At 38.9% G+C, this 20,693-nt stretch overlaps 1 protein-coding gene across 2 annotated transcripts in view; it reads left to right on the forward strand.

The window, feature by feature from the left end:
• The window catches only part of USP24 (ubiquitin specific peptidase 24), a 164,769-nt gene that overhangs the window by 41,153 nt on the left and 102,923 nt on the right, over positions 1 to 20,693 (forward strand). For both annotated transcript variants that reach the window (XM_047788957.1, XM_047788958.1), the window contains exons 4-12: positions 63 to 206; positions 906 to 1,028; positions 7,484 to 7,519; positions 7,845 to 7,910; positions 15,014 to 15,079; positions 17,544 to 17,618; positions 18,216 to 18,374; positions 19,755 to 19,869; positions 20,058 to 20,161. In XM_047788957.1, the coding sequence (XP_047644913.1) occupies positions 63 to 206; positions 906 to 1,028; positions 7,484 to 7,519; positions 7,845 to 7,910; positions 15,014 to 15,079; positions 17,544 to 17,618; positions 18,216 to 18,374; positions 19,755 to 19,869; positions 20,058 to 20,161 (888 nt within the window). The remainder of the gene's footprint in view (positions 1 to 62; positions 207 to 905; positions 1,029 to 7,483; positions 7,520 to 7,844; positions 7,911 to 15,013; positions 15,080 to 17,543; positions 17,619 to 18,215; positions 18,375 to 19,754; positions 19,870 to 20,057; positions 20,162 to 20,693) is intronic.

Raw genomic sequence — 20,693 nt, forward strand, 5'->3', positions numbered from 1 at the left:
ACCTTAGAAATTTTTTCTTTGTTTTCAAGTAAGACTTTAAACTGCCATTTATGTTTTTATAGCTTCTGACATCAAGCGCTGTTCACAAGTGGGGAACTGAAATTCATGAAGGGATCTACAACATGTTGATGCTGTTAATAGAACTGGTTGCAGAGAGAATAAAACAAGACCCAATTCCCACTGGTCTGCTGGCTGTGCTTACAATGGTATAGTATGTCTAAAATGAACTACTTTGTGTTTTGATTTTGTTTAAAATACTTACTACCTTCTGACTTGTAATTAATACTGTCTGATAATGATTTTATCATTAAAGGTATTACCTTGGCTGTTAAGAGTTCTTGCTTTTTATTTTGAAAGCAGAGCAGCCTTTCTGTGTTTGCAGTTTTAAAGAAATACCTGATTTCTGATTTGAAGCTTTTCAGCTTTCAGAGTGATAAAAGAACTTTCCCTTATGTCTCCCTGAATATTTGAATCATAAGTATTATCATATAGGGCATTGTGTAGTGTGGTTTCTGGGCTTTTCCCTGACTCGTAACAGTAGCTGCGCAAAGAAGGCAGGCTCCTGTTTTCCCTCCTAACTTCTGTCTTCACTGCCTTGTTGCCCGGCTCTGCTTGTGGTGGCCCTAGGACATCTGGAGCATTGGCCATCACCTTGCCTTGGGTCAGAACTCTTGTCCTGTTAACCTCCTTCTCTCCTGCCTCAGCAAACGGCGAACAGAACAGGAAAGCACCACTTTGGTCATTTGCTCCTCAGCACTAGCTAGAGAATATGTTTTGCGGGGTACTTGAAAGATTCCATTAATAGAGAGAGTCCAAGTCTATATTTTAATCTTCTTTTCTAATGCTAATATGTGTTGCTATAGAAATAGATAATAATAATGTTTCTCTGTTCTCTCCGAATCTAGGCTTTCAATCCCGATAATGAATACCATTTTAAAAACCGAATGAAAGTGTCTCAAAGGAATTGGGCCGAAGTGTTTGGAGAGGGAAATATGTTTGCTGTTTCACCTGTATCTACTTTCCAAAAGGTGAACATAGTTTTGTTCCATCTTTTTATAGATAAATGTATTGAAAAAGATTTTCTCTGCTATAAAAATGACAGTTTACATTCAAGGATTAAAACAGTCTATGAAAAATGACAAATTCTCCATATGGCTCATAAAATTGCTTAACATATTTTTCAGCTATTGCGTATTTTTCCATAGTTTTTAAAAAATTTTTTCCGTAGGTATTAATTAACATCATGAAGAAACTGTATAGATTTGAAATGATGTTTAGTGAAATGAGGAATGACCACATGACAAGAGTGGCCTATTTATTGAATTACCAGAACCCCAGTTTAATGGGTGTCCCAGTTTCTTAGAGTTATGTGAGAAGCTAGAGCATTTGAAATCATTTGAAACGACTAATTATTCCGAGAAAAAGATGTATAATTTTCTTCTAAACTTCATAAGTTCTAAAGCTGTTGTTTTTTTTCCAAGCACAGATCAACATCTTAATTTTATATTTAAAGGCCTGCAGTGTACCAATACATTATTCCCACAGGGAGTACATACAGGCAATTTGTTGATCAAACACGACTTGGTGTTTCTTTTTTTTTTTTTTTGTCTTTTTGCTATTTCTTTGGGCCACTCCCGCAGCATATGGAGGTTCCCAGGCTAGGGGTCGAATCGGAGCTGTAGCCTCCAGCCTACGCCAGAGCCACAGCAACGCAGGATCCGAGCCGCGTCTTCAACCTACTCCACAGCTCACAGCAACACCGGATCCTTAACCCACTGAGCAAGGGCAGGGCCCAAACCCGCAACCTCATGGTTCCTAGTCGGATTCGTAAATCACTGTGCCACGACGGGAACTCCAGGCTTGGTGTTTCAGAAACAGTTGAAAGAAGTCAATGTAGTAGGTGGAAAATGTCCGTTGTTTTAGTGGAAGCAGAGGTTTAGTTCAGCAGTCATTTGTTGAACGTTTGCTGTATGTCTGGCATTATTCTGGGTTTTAGAGACGTGTGTGTGTGTGTGTGTGTGTGTGTGTGTAAAATAGTTCCTATCCTTAGTATTAAGAGTAATAAGACATGGCATAGTGGAGGAAAAACGAAAACAACAACAAAAAATCCCAGTATAATAGGGTTTCCCTAGTGGCTCAGCGGATTAAGCATCCAACACTGTCGCTGCTATGACGAGAGTTTGATCCCTGGCCTGGGAACTTCTGCATGCCATGGGTGCACCCTCCACCCCCCTGAATCACAGTATAGCAAACACTAGGTACAATTATAATAATGTGTGCTATGCATGGAATATAGGGGAGGGAATAGTTAAGGCTGCCTTAGAGGGTCAAGCAGTACTCCAGAGAGGAGCTAAGAGCTGAGTGAAAAGGGCAGTGAGTATATCCTGTGGAACTTAATCCCTTTACCAACTCTATGAGTTAGATACTATTTTTACCCCCATTTTATAGGTAAGAAACTGAGGCACACAGAGGTCAGGTACTTACCCAAGTTCATGTACCTGGTTATAGGAGGGACCTAGGTGATCTAGTGCCATAGTGTGCATTCTTTTCCTTTTTAAAAATTTTTTTTTAAATGGCTGCACCTATGGCATATGGAAGTTTCCCAGGCCAGGGATTGAATCCAAGCCACATCTGCTAACCAACACCAGGGCTGCAGCAGCACTGGATCCTTTAACCCACTAGGCTGGGCCAGGGATTGAACTTGCCACTCTGCAGCGGCCCAGGCCATTACAGTTGGATTCTTAACCCATTGTGCCACAGTGGGAACTCCTGCATCTTTTATGCAGTCTTGCCTCCCAACATATTAAAATATTATCCTCAATTTTGTTGTGAAGCTTAACTGACAAATGTATATAAAAACAGTGAACACAGAGGTTCACTTTGGTAAGTACTGAGCAAATGTTCTTTCTCTTCCCTATAGTTTACATATGCAACAGTGGAGACCCAAAAAGATTCAGTCTCTTAATTTCCTCTCATTACCACAGAAGGAATTATCTCTCCTACAAAGGCCCTAGATCCCCTCTCCTCTCATCTTGCCTTTGCAACCATTTTAAGCCTTCGTATTTCTATTCTTTCTTTGGTATCCTCAATTTTTTTCTCTTTATCGGATTATTCCCATTGTATACAGCATGGTTTAGTATTTTCCCATCTTTAAAAATTCTGCCTTAGGTACCACACCCTTCTCTAGCTTCAGCATGGTTCTCTGTCCCCCTTCACAACCAACCAGATGAAAGATCCCACATTCTCCTCTCTCAGTTATTCTTTTAGTGATTACCCTAAAATTTTAACTTATTAACTAAACAAAACCTAAATATGATTAATATTTTTATCCTTCTCTGAGGAGTTCATGAACCCTTGGAATGTTCCATGTGCTCCCTCTTCCCCTGACTCATTTTCCTTTTATTGTGCATTCTCTTAGTACTCGCCTGTCTTGTCTTATCCCCCCGCAAATAGATGTCATCATCATCATTTTATACAGTGTTTTGACTCAACCCTGTATATGTGCTGTACCATTCCTATTTCAGACCTTCCACTGGGATGATTTTTTTTCTTCCTGGGGTGCATCCTGTAAGGTATCTTTTCATATGCGGTTCATTGGTGGTTGAGTCTTTATTTTGGTGGCCTCAACTTGACTTTATTTCCCATTTCTTGAAGAATATTTTCACTAGGTTTTAAATTCTAGGTTGAGATACATTTTCTGTCAAAACATCAATGATGTCCTTTCGTGTCTTCTGGCTTTGAGTATTACTGTTGAGAAGTTGAATGTTGGTCTGACTGTTGCTGCTTTGTAAGAAGTCTGTCTTTTCTTCATGGCTGTTTTTTGAACTCTCTTATTTCTTTTTGATAATTTGGCAATTTGACTCTCACTGCAATTAACTGAGGTATTTTTTTTGTTTATTTTGCTTCAGATTCATTGAGTTTCTGAATATAAGGATTTATATCTTGTGTTAATTCTGGGAAATTCTTAACTATTATCTTTTTAAATATTACCTCTTCCCCATTAGCCTTTTTTCTTCTAGAACTTTGATTGGAGGTATGTCCTTCATGTCCCTTTACCTTTTTCATATTCTCCATCTTTTTTTTTTCTGAGATTTTTTTTTTTTTGCTTCACTTTTTAGGGTTGCACTTGTGGCATATGGAAGTTCCCAGGTTAGGGGTCGAATTGGAGCTGCCAGCCTACACCAGAGCCACAGCACCTTGGGCTCTGACCTACACCACAGCTCACAGAAACACTGGATTCTCAACCCCACTGAGTGATGCCAGGGATCGAACCCGCATCCTCACGGATACTAGTCGGATTCGTTTCCACTGCGCCATGACGGGAACTCCCATATTCTCCATCTTTTTGTCTTCTGCATTTGTGATATTTTTCATACCTATGGTCCAGTTCACTAGTCATTTTTTCTGTTTATATCAGATATGCTAAATAACCTTTTCATTAAGTCTTTAATTCCAGTTATTGTATTTTTCATTTCTATAAATTCTTTTTTTTTTTTTGACTGTGCTTATTTTTTTTTATTGCCTCATTTCTTGGCTCCATTTTTTAATCTCTTCCGTGTTTAATGCTTAGTTTATATGCCATGCATGATATCTAAAAGCTGGCCTGGGAGTTCCCACTGTGGTGCAGGGGATTAAGAATCCAGCTGCCGCTGCTCAGGTTGCTTCAGAGGAGTGTTTGATCCCCAGCCCAGTGAGTGGATTCAAGGATCTGGCTATGGTGTAGGTCACAGCTATGACTCAGATTCAGTCCCTGGCCCAGGAAATTCCATATGCTATGGGTATAGCCATAAAAAAATTTTTTTTTTAATGAAATAAAAGCTGGTTTGATTCTGCCAGCTTTTACCCACTTGTTTTGTGTATGTATGTGTGTATATAGAAAAGCATACTTGTGAATTTATGTGCTTGGAATTTAGGAAGATTTTTTTGAGGTCCGAGTTGAAAATTCTTTCCTCCAGAAAAGATTTACATCTTCTAGGTGCCTGGGAGTACTATGATTTGAGACCACTTTAGAATAAATTCTGCGCTTAAAGTTTTTCAGACCAGGAGTTCCCATCGTGGCGCAGTGGTTAACGAATCCGACTAGGAACCATGAGGTTGCGGGTTCGGTCCCTGCCCTTGCTCAGTGGGTTAAGGATCCGGCATTGCCGTGAGCTGTGGTGTAGGTTGCAGACGCTGCTCGGATCCTGTGTTGCTGTGGCTCTGGTGTAGGCCAGGGGCTACAGCTCCAATTCGACCCCTAGCCTGGGAACCTCCATATGCCACGGGAGCGGCCCAAAGAAATAGCAAAAAGACGAAAAAAAAGTTTTTCAGACCATGAATGTGTGAATTGGAGCAACAAAACTGTGTGAGGGCAATTCTGTGGGTATAAATTCTTGGGGAATTTTTTTCCTTACCATCTAGTACCAGAGTCAAGATAGGCAGGCTTCCTTCTTTCCCTTCCACAGATACAGTTATTTCAGTGCACCTTGAACTCAGGATGTAGCTCCTTGCGGTCTTGCTTTATGCGACAGTCTCTCCTCAGTCTCTGAGCCGCGTCTTGGCTTTGTGTCCTGCTTCTCAGCTGCCTTGAGGCCATGAAATGGAAGCTAGCGGTGGTCTCTGGAGTTCCACGGATGCCTGCAGTGTGAAAGCTGGCCTCAGAGTTTACTTACCTCACAGGATTTCTACTTTTTCTCTCTCTCTCTTTTTCTCTCTGAGCACTCTGTGCCAACTCACCTGTATGTTTTAGAAGATTTTGTTGTTGTTGTTTTTATCCAGTAGTGTTAGTTATTTTTAGTGGGAGAGGTTTTTTAGGTGTAACCAAGATGAAATCCCTATTAACTCTGCAGGGTGTTCTGTTCCACCTTCTTTTGCTGCACTCCACCGAAACCACTCTCATCAAGGCCGCAACACCTTTGCGTTTCCAGATCCTGAGGAAATGTGTCCGGACCCTCCAAACAGCAGTGGTCGCAGTTTCCTCCACCTACAGTCTCTCGCTTGCTGCCTGCCCCTCGGCTGTGTTTCCTTCCCAGGCTCCTTCACCTCTACCCAGCTTTGGTCCAGAGCCTTCGTCTCTTTGTTCGCCATACTTTCTCTAGGAAATGTCTTCCATTCTCATGGATTTGTGTGCCGTCTTTGTGCTGATGGCCCTTCGCTTTATAGCTCTTTGGTCCCAACCTCTTCTCTGAGCAGGGCGGACTTCCAGCTCTCTCCTCTTGGTTGCCACACAGACGTCTTAGACTGACCGCACCTAAAATTGAACTTCATTATGACTCCCCAGCCTTCATTCTTCTCCCTTTCAGTAAATGGCATCACATCCACTTAGATTCTCAGGCTGAAAACATAGGGGTCTGCCAGAGTCCATCCACACCGCGAACGAGTCCTGTGAGTTAATCTCACGTCGATCTTCATTTGGCTTCTGTTTCTCCTGCCGCCCTCCTACTCCAAACACCATCATGTCTTACCTGGTTACTGTACCAGTCTTCTCGCCCGGTGTCTATTTTCACTCTTATTCATGCATTCTATTCCATTCTCCGCATAACTGCAAGAGTGCCCTTTAACCATAAGACGTTTCATTGTCTTGCTCTAAACATCTCTGCTGCTCTCCTTCGAATCACAGTCTGTGAGTTTGCATGATCTGGCCTTTGTCTCTCTCTACAACCTCATTCATCTGAGCCTCTCTCCCCCACTCACTGTGTCCCAGCTGGGAGCGCTGCCTCTCAGTTTTTCAAACAAGGTCAGTTTCTCTACCTTCCCTATACAGGACCTTTGCCATTTCAGCCTTTCTGCCTGGACTATTCTTTGAATGGCTAAATCTGTCTCATCCTTTAAGTTCCAGTTTAAAGACCACTTCTCCAGAGAGCTTTTTCAGTGACCATCGCTCTGAACAGAGTAGACTCCTATTTCTCATTTGAGGACCTTTTGTTTTTCCTTTGTGGAACTTAGGACAGTTTGAATGATGTATCTATCAGTTTATTTGCTTTTGTTGACCCTGCTAGAGTCCCACATCTCTTCTTAGTCACTGTTCTGTATCCAGCCACGAGAACATAATTCAGCCCTTAGAACAGGGGATGCTTAGGAAAGGAAAGGAAGTGAGAAAAGGAGGAGAAAAAAAGAGCTTATTCCAGGACACTCATGATGCTGATGATAGTTGAGGACCAAAACATTTATCTCCTGATTCCTGATTTGCTACTCTTTCGGTTAATAATTTTTAACTCCTAAAATTCATCTCTCTTAGAGAATTTAAGTTATCCTGTACTTGAGAGCGTTTAAACAACTGCATAAATGCTTCATTTTAGAGCAATTCCATCAAAATACAAACTTACTCTTAAAACTGTTTGCAGTAATGTCCAAGAATCACAGTAAGAAATATTGGGAAGAACCTTTTGAAATATTTGTTTAATTTAAATTTTTTTTCAACCTTTGATGTAGAGTAAAAGCGATGTGAGGGTCAGTAGGGAGGTTTTTGTATTGCCATCTCAATTTCTGTTTTCTTTTCTCATAGGAGCCTCATGGATGGGTTGTGGATTTGGTAAATAAGGTATACAGCTTTCATTAGTATGGTCATGTTTTTTATTTTCTGATGAGATTTCCTATAGTTTGATGTTTTAGGTAGATGACAGCTACAAAGAATAATCAGTTAGGTTTTGTAGTTTCTTCCTTTTTTGTGTATGTGCTATTTATACAGATAAACATCAGCTTTAGGACTTAGCACATCTCCTGCAGTGCCTCACAGGAGCATTGGAGTATCTTTGTGATGACTCAAGACCAGGATTATAGAGCACGTAGATGAAGCAGAATGTGAGCCTTGCTTGACTATTAAGGTATAGCATTTTAAAATGAACGTGTACCTTTTTTCTTCTCAGTTTGGAGAATTAGGTGGATTTGCAGCAATCCAAGCCAAGCTCCATTCAGAAGATATAGAACTTGGGGTAAGTTAAACCACTGTATGTACCCAATGTGGAAATTCACTTTATTTGGGCTGGCATGTAACCCAAGGGACACAGTCTAGACACATTAAACTAGATGTTTAAGTTCATCTTTTTTTTTTTTTTTTTAATCTTTTTGCCATTTTCTTGGGCTGCTTCTGCGGCACATGGAGGTTCCCAGGCTAGGGGTCGAATTGGAGCCGTAGCCACCAGCCTATGCCAGAGCCACAGCCACAGCAACGCGGGATCCGAGCCGAGTCTGCGACCTACACCGCTGCTCACGGCAACGCCAGATCCTTAACCCAATGAGCAAGGCCAGGGATCGAACCTGCAACCTCATGGTTCCTAGTCGAATGGATTCGTTAACCACTGAGCCACGACGGGAACCCCTAAGTTCATCTTTATAGGAGCAGCTTCCATGGTTCTGATTACCACAGAAATGTTTACTCCTTATCATAATAACCAAATGTCAATGTACGGTGTTTGGGTTTTTTTTTTTAATCACACTAACTTCTCTTTATGATATTTTTCTCTTAATTTATGGTGGTGACATGAAATTATCTTGCTACTCAAGGGCAGTTGCTGTATATGGCAAATATGTGTCTACATAACAATTTTATGCATCAGTTAAATCAGAATTTATTTCATTGGAGTTCCTGAGATGGCTCAGCAGAAACGAATCTGACTAGTATCCATGAGGACACAGGTTCCATCCCTGGCCTCACTGAGTGGGTTAAGGATCCAGCGTTGCCATGAGTTGTGGTGTAGGTCACAGATGCAGTTTGGATCCTGTGTTGCTGTGGCTGTGGCACAGGCCAGCAGCTGCAGCTCTGATTCGACCCCTAGCCTGGGAACCACCCTCCATAATGCCTCGGGTGCAGCCCTCAAAAGCTCCCCCCCCAAAAAAAGAATTGATTTCATAGTACAGAAATAAATAAAATATTTTAAGATTGTTTAGTCAGCTTCTTGGTGTTACAGAGATTCATTGATAACGAAAGGCCACAACAGGAGCTTAGAATCATCCCTCAGGTGCAGTAGCATTATTTTTTAACGTCAACTTCATTTTCTCAAAAAAACTTAACCTGCGGTTAGGGGAATAACTTAATCTTTAATTTTTCAGATTGCTGACCTATTTCTAACCCAGAGCACTTTATTCTGTTCTCTAGTTAATTAATCATTCAATTAAAAACTACTTATTATATACTTGGCATGTTGAAGACACTGTTCCACTACTGTAAAGTGATCAGAGCAGAAAATGATGTGGTAAAATAATATACCTGGGAGATGCAAATTATGCTTAGAATAGTGGTTATTCGATGGGACCATGACTAATCAGCTACCTCCCTTGGTGCATCTTTGCATGAGGTCTAAGAGAGAGGCTAGTGCTCTGGTTGGTAATAGATTGGCTATTTCTGTTTTCTTTTTTTTAAAGTTGAATACAGTTAACTTACAGTGTTGTGTTAGTTTCAGCTATAGAGCAAAGTGAAGCATTTGTACATATATCTATATCCGTTCTTTTCAGAGTCTTTTCCCATGTAGGTTATTACAAAATATTGAGTAGATTTCCTGTGCTATACAGAAGGTCCTCATTAGCTCTCTGTTTTATATAGAGGAGTGTGTATATGTTAACCCCAGCCTCCTAATTTACCCCTCCCGCCCATGTTTCTCCTTTGGTAACCGTAAGTTTGATTTTGAAATCTGTGAGTTTATTTCTGTTTTGTAAATAAGTTCTTTTGTATCATTTTTATTAGATTCTACATGTAAGTGATATGTTATTATCTGTCTTTTCTCTGTCTGATTTAATTCACTTAGTATGAAAATCTCAAGGTTTCCATCCATATTACTTCAAATAGCATTATTTCATTCTTTTTTATGGCTGAATAAGATTCCATTGTGTGTGTGTGTATATATATACCACACCACATCTTCTTTATCCAGTCATTTGGTAGTGAACACTTAGGTTGTTTCTATGTATTGGTTATTATAAATAGTGCTGCAGTGAATATTGGGGTGCATGTGTCTTCTTGAATTATGGTTTTATCCAGATGTATGCCCAGGAGTGAGATAACTGGATTATATGGTAGTTCTGTATTTAGCTTTTTAAAAAGGAACCTCCATACTGTTCTCCATAGTGGTTGCACCAATTTACATTCCTGCCACCAGTGTAGGAGGCTTCCCTTTTCTCCACACCCTTTGCAGCATTTATTGTTTGTAGACTTTTTCATGACGGCCATTCTGACCAGTATGGGGTGCTACCTCATTGTAGTTTTGATTTGCATTTCTCTAGTAATTAGTAATGTTGAGCATCTTTTCATGTGTTTTTTTGGCCATCTCTGTGTCTTCTTTGGAGAAATGTCTGTTTAAATCTATCTATTTTTTGATTGCATTTTTTGTTTTTTTGATACCTACCTACATGAGATGTTTGTATATTTTGGAGATTAAGCACTTGTTGATAGCTTCACTTGCAAAGATTTTTCTCCCATTCTGTGGGTTGTCCTTCTGGGTTTTTTGTGTGTTTTCCTTAACTGTGCAAAAGCTTTTAAGTTCAATTAGGTCCTATTTGTTTGTTTTTGTTTTTATTTTTACTATTCTAGGAGGTGGATCAAACAAGATATTGCTGCTATTTATGTCAAAGTGTGTTCTGCCTGTGTTTTCCTTTAGGAGTTTTATAGTGTCTGGCCTTACATTTAAGTTTTTTTTTTGTTTGTTTGTTTTGTTTTTTGCTTTTTGTTTTTTTTTGTCTTTTTGACATTTCTTGGGCCGCTCCCACGGCATATGGAGGTTCCCAGGCTAGGGGTCTAATTGGAGCTGTAGCTGCCAGCCTACGCCAGAGCCACAGCAACGCGGAATCCGAGCCATGTCTGCAACCTACACCACAGCTCACGGCAACGCCGGAGCCTTAACCCACTGAGCAAGGGCAGGGATCGAACCCGCAACCTCATGGTTCCTAGTTGGATTCGTTAACCACTGCGCCATGACGGGAACTCCACATTTAGGTTTTTAATCCATTTTGAGTTTATTTTTGTGTATGTTGTTAGAGAATGTTCTGATTTCCTTCTTTTATATGTATGTAGTTGTCCAGTTTTCCCAGCACCACTTATTGAAGAGACTGTTTTTCCTCCACCGTATGTTCTTCCCTCCTTTGTCATAGATTAGTTGGCCATAGGTGCTTAGGTTTATTTCTGGGCTTTCTGTCCTGTTCCACTGAGCTATATTTCTGTTTTTGTGCCAGTACCATACTATTTTGATGACTATAGTTTTGTAGTGTAGTCCAAAACCAGGAATCCTGGTGCCACCAGTTCCATTTTTCTTTTTCAGTATTGCTTTGGCTATTCAGGTTCTTTTGTGTTTCCATAAAAAATTCAAAATATTTCGTTCTAGTTCTATGAAGAAGGTCATTGGTAACCTGTTTTTGTTTTTTAAGATGATTTTGTCTATTTGGGATCTTTCGTTTTTCCATATAAATTTTAAAATTTTATATTCTAGGTCTGTGGAAAATGCCATTGGTAATTTGATAGGGATTGCATGGAATCTGTAGATTGTCTTGAGTGGTATGGCTATTTTAACAACATTAATTCTTACAGTTCAAGAACACAGTATGTCTTTTGGTCTTTCTGTGTCATCTTTGATTTTTTTCATCAGCATCTTTCGGTTTTCATTGTAAAGGTCTTTTACGTAGGTTTATTTCTGGCTATCTTACTATTTTTGATGTGATGGTAAATGGGATTGTTTCCTTAATTTTCCTTTCTGATCTTTTGTTGTTAGTGTGTAGAAATACAAGAGATTCTGTGTATTAATTTTGTACGCTCTAGCTTTACTAAATTCATTGATGAGCTTTAGTGGTTTTCCGGCAGCATCTTTAGGATTTTCTATGTGTGGTATTATGTCATCTGCAGACAATGACGATTTTACTTTTCCAATTTGGATTCCTTTTTTTTCTTTTTCTTCACTGATCGTCATGACTAGAACTTCCAAAACTATTTGAGTAAAGGTGGTGAGAGTGGGCATCCTTGTCTTGTTCCTGATCTTAGTGGAAATGCTTTCAGCTCTTTGCCATTGAGAATGATGTTAGCTGTGGGTTTGTCATATATGGCCTTTATTATGTTGAGGTAGGTTACCTTTATGCCTACTTTCTAGAGATTTTTTTTTAATAATAAATGTGTGTTAAATTTTGTCACAAGCATTTTCTGCCTCTATCGAGATGCCATCTTGTTTTTTATTCTTCAGTTTGTTAATGTGTTGTATCACACTGATGGATTTGCGGATATTGAAGAATCCTTGCATCCCTGGGATAAATCCTACTCGATCACAGTGTATAATCCTTTTAATGTATTGTTGGATTCAGTTTGCTAATATTTTGTTGAGGACTTTTGCATCTATGCTCATCAGTGATAGTGGTCTTTAATTTCCTTTTTTCTTTTTTTTTTTTTGTAGTATCTTTTAGACTGACTATTTCTTGCTACCTGCTGTTTATCCTTAAAGATTAGGTATCTACCAGATCGTGGATCCTTCTGCTGACACTGATCAGAGTTCTCCTTTCCCTCTCTGGACATTAACTAGGTTGTTAGTCTGTCATTTTGATCCCTGTTGAATGGATTGAGTGTGTTAGAAGTGACTTTATTGACCTGAAACATAGTAGGTAGTGACTTAAAAAAGCAAGACAAACAAAAACCTCTTCAGTATCGGGTTTTATTCACCTTGCTTGTTTCTCAAGAGCTGGCTGTATAGGTCATTGGGCAGTGATAGAAATGAACTTCGTTTTTGCAAAAGGTTAAAACACTCACTAATTTCCTGCAGTGCTAATTTATTTAAACAGAGAAACCCAAAGTTTCTTCCCTCCTTGGATAGAAATTGGCTAAGGGGGGACAGTAGGAATCTGGGCTTGCCCTCCGTGTTATCACACGTCTTCAGGATGACTCCAAGTATTTTCCCTTAGGTCAGACTGTTTTCTGAAACAATGATGTTATTTGTTGCAGTTGATGTAAAATTAGATTGTTTAGATTGTATTGAGGATATGGTAAAATTCAGGCATAGCAGAGACTCCAAAAATTAGACACTAATTTTAGCAAACAAGTATAATTAAAATTTCATGATAAATGCCTGATTTCTGACCAGCTCAGAAGGTCGTATTATAAGACTGAGTACAAGTGAATATACTCATTTTGCATTTACATTTACATATTTTTGGACTTGAAAAATACAAGGGGCAAAACATCATTCACAATCCATCAGTTTAAAATACCTGTACATGTACGAAATGAAAGTTGCCTGCCCTCCACCCCACCCCCCACACATACACCTACCTCGACTCGAGGTCATGGTTACCCATCGAATGCTTGCAGCCTTTCTGACTTTTGTCTAAGTTTATCTGAAATCTATCTGCATACTCTCTCTTTCTCTTTAAGACTAAACTGTAACCGTTACACCTGGTAGCATAATTTCATGTACCATTATATCATGGACATCTTTTCAGGTTAGTACTGTCAGTGTTTTTGATGGCTCCAGTGTGTTCCTGCAAATGTTATACCATTAAGGAGCATTATTTTTTTGAGGAGTGTTGACTTATTTCTAAGTTTTTACTGTTACAGAGAGTGCCCCGTGTAAATTTGTCTTTATGTGCATACGCTACCATTTCTGAAGGACAGATTCCTAGAAAATGGGATTTCTGGGCTAAAGACTGTTACATACATTTTAAAGTTATGATTGATAGCGCAGTCTCTTTCCAAAAAGCTGTTACCGGTCTGTACTCGCGCAGAGTCGTTTCCTTATATTCTCATTAGTGCTGCATACTGTCAGTCTTTACATAGGTCTCTTTAGAATTGCTCGTCTTACTAATTTTTGGGAATTCTTTTTATATTAAGTATATTGATGCTATTTCTATTTTGTATATTTGTAAATGTTTCCTCAGGGTTTTGCTTCTCTTTTCCTTTTTGTTGATAGTGTCTTTTTGCTGTAGACAGGCTTCAAAATTTTATATAGTCAGTTTTTTCCTTACTAGCTTGAAAGTTTGATAATTGGCTTGGGAAATGTTCCCCTATCTCAAAGTTATAAAAACATTCATTCCATTTTATACTTGTATAGTTTCATTTTTAAAAGTTCCTAAGTTCATTTAGAATTTATTTTTATGTTTGGTGTAAGATAGAGATCCAGTTTTATTTTCTTCCAAATGGATAACTAATTTTTTTAGTTGAAGAATTTAATCTAATGAATTTTTTCATTATTATTTTGATTTGTTGGCTTTATCAAATGTCAGAGTCTCATGTGTACATGAATTCTAGTCATTCATTCTTTTGGTTATTCTTCGGCCATTTCTGTACTGTTACTCCACTGTTTTAATTATTGCTAGTGGCAGTTCTGTTCAGTATCTTTCTTTTCTCACATTTTCTTTTTTCTTTTTCATCTTTTTAGGGCCGCACCTGTGGCATATGGAAGTTCCCAGGCTAGAGGTCCAGTCGGAGCTGTAGCCTCTGGCTTATGCCACAGGCACAGCAATGCCAGATCCAAGCAATGCCAGATCCAAGCCACCTCTGTGACCTACACCACAGCTCACAGCAACGCCGGATCCTTAACACGCTGAGTGAGGCCAGGGAACTCAAATTTTCTCAATAAAGATACTCCTGCAGAAAGTTCCACCAAGATCATATGTGGAATTGTGTTGAGTTGATAGGTGTCAAGAATTGACATTTTTCTAATACTTGTCCTTTGCATTCAAGGACATAGTATCTCCTCAATTATTTGGACCGTTTATGTCGTCTAGTAAAGTTACAATTTTTTTCATGGAAGACTTAACTTTTTTGTTGTTGTTAAAGGCACATTTCACTCCTTTCTCAACTATTCTCTCCTTTTAAAATAAAAGTTTTTGCTATTCTACAATGTGAACTTTAGAATTGTCTCATCCAGGCCTCCAAAGAAGTTTTAGTGGCATATTATGATTTAAATTAGATTAAATTTGTATACTAATTCAAGTGAATGGACATCTTTATGTCAGTTCTTCCTGTCCAAGAGTATAAAGTGTTCCCTGATGTGTTAAGAGGGCTCTATCTGCCTAGTGCTGAAGGGAAGAAACCTGCTCGCATGTATCTCTCACCTTTGCTGTCTTTTTTCAGGCAGTCTCGGCACTGGTGCAGCCCTTGGGGGTCTGTGCAGAGTACCTCAACTCCTCAGTGGTTCAGGTAAGGTGGGCCATTTTACACTTACCAGTGATCTAAGACATACAAACAGTAAAGATTATCTTTTTATCAGGTTGTTCAGAAGTGTGCCTAATTCAGAATAACTTTTCTTTCCAGGTTAGCTATCCTCGTAGTGAAAATACTATCTATCGGAAGATAAATAAAAGTGATTAATAACTTAAGGTATAGGCGATCTCTAACATTTAAGGTTAACCTTTTCAGTTTATCATTTTATCAAATGTAATATTTCCGGCATATATTTCACTTTGCCTCCTTATCTATAAAATAGGTGGCATATCTCCCTTGCCCTTCCCAGGACTATCTGAGCCTTCCATGGCATATAATGCTTTCAATGAAGCAGTGTAGAGCAGTCTGCTAGGCTCACTTACTAGGCAAGTCACTTAGTACTGAATAACAGTTTAGCAGCAGCTCATCTTGTCTGATTTTCTGCAGTTTGTATGTCAGCAGGTCATAAGATGTCAAAGCTGTGAGTTTTCAGCTTCCTAATGCTTAGGGCTTCTTACACTTCCTTTTTTTCTTTCCATTACAGTTAACAAGTTTGACCGAATAAAATGTCATATTGAAATATGTCTATTTATTATTTCCTTTATAAAAATGAGTCTGTGACTCTTACAACTTTCACTGAGATTTTTTTTAAATCAGCGTAAGTGGTTCTGAAAGCTTAGTGTCCTTTTGGGAGCAATAGTTTCGTATCTGCTATTCTTTCTTTCTAATGTCTAATTTGCTTAGGGCCATTTTACAAGAGAGATAGGATTTTTTTAGTAGGCCCTGGAAAATTCTGCTATTTCTAAGGTTTAAGTGCCTTCAAACATCAAAGTAATATTGTAAGATATTTAACTGAAACAGGATGGCTACTTAAATGTGTTTCTTCATTCTGGATATTAAGCTCTTTAGAAACACTAGTGTCCTTTTACTTATTAGGCATATAAATAAATCATTTGTAGCTGAAACACTAAGACATAAAGAGGCAAAAATATCTTGACTTTTAGTAATTTAATAATGAATATTAATAAGAATTGGCTTTTAAATAATCGAGGCCAGGATAGAATATTTAAATGCATGCTCTGTATCCATGCACTGCTCCGTGGAGAGAGATGTAGTATAAATAGTCCAGCTGCTAATTAATACTGCTCTTTAGAAATTCTAGGTTTCATATATAAGCACAGCATACTTTAAAAGGAGAAAAAGGTATATGAATTTCCAACCAAAGCATATTTAACTTTATTTTAATTATATCAAACTATCCAACCTTAAATTCATTCAGCAATAAATTCACATAAATAAATAATATTTATGTGAATTAACCCCTGTTTCTACCACTTGTTCCTTGTGTGACTTTGGAAGGCTAATGTAACTCCTGTGACCTGGCTTCCTTATCTATAAAATTGTGATAATAATCATGCCCATCTCAGAGTCGCAGTGAGACAACTGCAGGACTGGCTGGCACGTACTGACAAAAGAGCAGTGTGACGCATCTTTTATTCTTCCAGCCCTCAGTTCTCACTATGCAGTTGGTGTAACTGTAAATAGGGAAATTCTATTTGGATAATTGCCTGATGTCATTTGAATTCATTGCTAATGCTTTCTTGGCCTTGACAACCAAATATTTTCTGTCTTCTCCTGTCGCTAGATACTTTTTAATTATTTCACTTAAATGAAAGTGATCATTTAGATCTAGCTAGTATTTTACTACTTTTCACATATTGTTTAGAATTAGTTTTCTGGTTATGCTACCATTCTGGAGCAGTGCATGAATGTTGTCTGTAGGCCTCATTTATAACAGCAAGCAAAAGTAAGTACATAAAACAGCCTATTTTTCATGGTCTGTGAATATATACATATATAGATAGACAGATAGATAGTTTTTTTTGTTTTTTTGCTTTTTAGGGCCGCACCTGCAGCATATGGAGGTTCCCAGGCTAGCACTCTAATCGGAGCTACAGCTGCCACAGCAACTTGGGATCCGAGCCACATCTGTGACCTGCACCGCAGCGCACAGCAATGCCAGATCCTTAACCCACTGAGCAAGACCAGGAATCAAACCCACAACCTCATGGTTCCTAGTCGGATTCGTTCCCGCTGCGCCGCAATGGGAACTCCCATATTTATTTTTTAAATCAAATTCACATTACTTCCTTACAAAATAATACACTCATGCTTAATGTTTTACATAAACTCATGTGTCTTTGGTTGCTCTTTTAAGGACCCTTTTAAGACAGTAAAGAGAGGGATTGCAGCCTTGTGACTGTAAAGAAGCTGAGGCACGGAGTCAGTTAAGGGTTTCCTTGGAATGGTATTGGCTAGTTGGTGACAGCTCTGGTGCTAGAATTCAGATCTTTGCATTGCACCCTCTCTTTTGTGAAATGTGAATCAAAAAGTATCTCCTCTCTAGTTTGGGGACAGATTTGGGGGGTCCTTATTAACGCCAAAACTTTTTTTCCTGCAGCCCATGCTAGACCCAGTCATCCTTACTACGATCCAGGACGTGCGGAGTGTGGAGGAAAAGGACCTCAAAGACAAGGTAATGCTTGCTCCAGTCAGGTAGCTCCTGTCCCGGAAGCGGAGCCAGGACTTGGGGCCAAGTTCACACGCCATTGCTCTTTGGGGTCTGGTCACATACAGCTCACATCAAATTCAATTTACATTTCCCAACCCAAGAATGTGTTTTTCTGAAGTACCAAGTGGTTGATGTTCCTTCCGTCAATAGAATGAAAGTAGGGTTCTCAGTAAGTGATGCCATTAAGAATTTTACCACCATGTTCATTTTGATAGTACTATAATTGTTATAGCATCGAAGAAGCTTTAAAATAATTCAGTACTAAAAGCTTATCCAAAGTTGTTTGAAGTAATTTTAATGTTTAAATTTAACATGATTTATTTTGTCTACCTTGAGTTTCTCTTAGGGCCCTTCCCTTTTTTTTTGCTCACTCTTATGCTAATTTCTGTTTAGAAGCAAAATGTAGTTAAGTCACATTGTGGAGTATCAGTCACCACTAGACCATTGTTATTGAAAATGTTACATATCTTTGTGTGTGTAAGAATTAGCATCAAAATGTTTTCATGGTTCTTTGTTTTTTTCTGTGTATGTATGTGTGTTTGCTTTGCTTTTCAATAAAAGAGATTGGTTAGCATCCCGGAGCTTTTGTCTGCCATTAAGTTACTTTGCATGCGCTTCCAACCGGATCTGGTGACAGTTGTGGACGACCTTCGTCTGGACATCCTGCTGCGCATGCTGAAATCGCCACATTTTAGCGCTAAAATGAATTCCCTCAAAGAAGTAAGTTTTGCATTCATCTCTAGAAGACTTACGGCACGGACACTTCTTAAGTTCCTCTAAAAGTTGTTATTAATGTAGAAATTTGGGGAAATAAAAGAATCATAACTTCTTGTAATTATACAAAAAGAAATAACAGTGGTTATATATAAAATGGTGTATATGTTTATAATTGTTAAAGTGTTTTTTAACATGTATTCCATTCAAAATTCATTTTCTGAAATATTTAGTGAAAATTCCTAGAGCGTAATTCCATGACTATACAGTTTGAGTTTTACTTTTTACCCTAAGGATATAATTCCTTTTATTATATTTCAGATATGTGTTTATTTAATCCAGATCTTTTAACTGGGTTTGGGACAAAAACAAAATGATAATTGTGATAATCTAAGCAAAATGATGGGAATAATTTTCTGCACCTTCCTAAACTTTACATGAGCATAGATGGCTTTGGTGAGTGACGGGTGGATCCAGTACAGTTCACCACAATTCCAGTTATTTTCCCTCAGTTTGTATTAATTAGGGTTCTTGGCTACAAGTGAAATAAACTCATCTTGAATCCTCTTAGGCCAAAAGAGGAATTTATGGAAGAGGGCTGAGCTGTGTCACATGAATGAGGGATTGACCAGCCAAACCTGGAAGGGCAAGGACACATGTGGGCAACAGGAACAGCTGGAATCCCAGAACTGACTACTGCCAGGACTCTGTCCAAGTCTTATCTCTGCTCTCCTGAGCATCGTGGCCTTGAGAGTGACATCTCTGCCTGGAGAGTGACATCTTTCCTATGGTAGACATCATGGCCATAGACAGCTCCCGTCACCAGGGAAGAGCCAATGCTTTCTCTCTGGTCCCAAGTATAGAATTTGAAGGATGCCTCTGATTGAAGTTTGGTCAGATACTTATCTCAAACAATCAGCAGTGGCCCAGGGAATGCAAGCTCTGTGTTCTTTTTAAAGAGACATCACAAATAAGTAGTCTCTGAACTTCTTCTTTTTGTCTTTTTAGAGCTGCACCCGTGGCGTATGGAGGTTCCCAGGCTAGGGGTCTAATCAGAGCTGTAGCTGCTGGCCTACACCACAGCCACAGCAACTCGGGATCCGAGCCGAGTCTGCAACCTACACCACAGCTAACGGCAACGCCTGATCCTTAACCCACTGAGCAAGTGGGATCGAACCCACAACCTCATGGTTCCTAGTCAGATTCATTTCTGCTACGCCATGACGGGAACTCCAGTAGTCTCTTAACTTCTAATAACTGGCTCTTGACACATTTTGGCTAATTATCAGACCACATTGTAACACTGTAAAAGTCACAGAATGTATATGAAGATTTTAATTATCAATATTTGCATTAGAGTCAGTCACAATAATCCTATCTCTTTAGGTAACCAAACTAATAGAAGATAGCACTTTATCCAAATCCGTGAAGAATGCTATAGATACAGACAGATTATTAGACTGGCTGGTTGAAAACTCAGTTCTGTCAATTGCATTGGAAGGTGAGTTGCTTAAAAAATTACCCAACACATAAGTAGTATATTTTTGTATTAAAAAAGAATGAAACTGTTGCTTTGAGTGTGTTAACCTTTAAATACTCTTAGAGCAAGTTAATATTGCTATGAATTAATGGGATCGTTTTTAGAAAGTCCGTGTTTACTCTGTCTCCCTTTCTGGTATTTCCTCGCAGGCAACATAGACCAAGCACAATACTGTGATCGTATAAAGGGAATTATTGAACTCTTGGGCAGTAAATTGTCTTTAGATGAGCTCACTAAAATTTGGAAGATACAGGTAAGTTGATCAGAATTGCCTTTGCCTTTTTTCTGACTATTTTTTTTAAAAATCAGAAGGAGCGAGAAGAGTGGTCAATGAGCAGGGAATGGAACGTCTATCTTGCTTTAACCACCGCGGCTCCCCTCAGACCTCTTACAGCTTAGAGTTTGTACTGAGATTGTACAAGTAAGAAGGGTTCCATTCCTCAAAGGGTGTAAAACTGCTGATCTAGTCTGGTCTTCTCATTTTTCAGATTAAAAAGTGAGAATCCTTACTGCAGGCTATACAGCAGTTAGTGGAAGAGCTAGGAATAAGGATGTCTTTTGTTTATCAGTTCTATTTGCTTATCAATTTTCAGTAGTAAGTTCTCTCCCTTTCATTCTTTTAAATGAGGACAATAGTAATACTTAGAGTTTACAGATCTCATTTTCTCAGCACTTGAGCAACTGTGACAGATTCGACCATACCCTGTGTTCTCTCTTTCCTTCCCTTTGTTAATGATCCATTCTGCTGATTTTCCTCCCACTTTTCCAGCATTCCTCCTTAAGTC

The sequence above is a fragment of the Phacochoerus africanus genome, chromosome 8 (assembly GCF_016906955.1).
Source record: "Phacochoerus africanus isolate WHEZ1 chromosome 8, ROS_Pafr_v1, whole genome shotgun sequence".
Taxonomy (NCBI): Eukaryota; Metazoa; Chordata; class Mammalia; order Artiodactyla; family Suidae; genus Phacochoerus; species Phacochoerus africanus.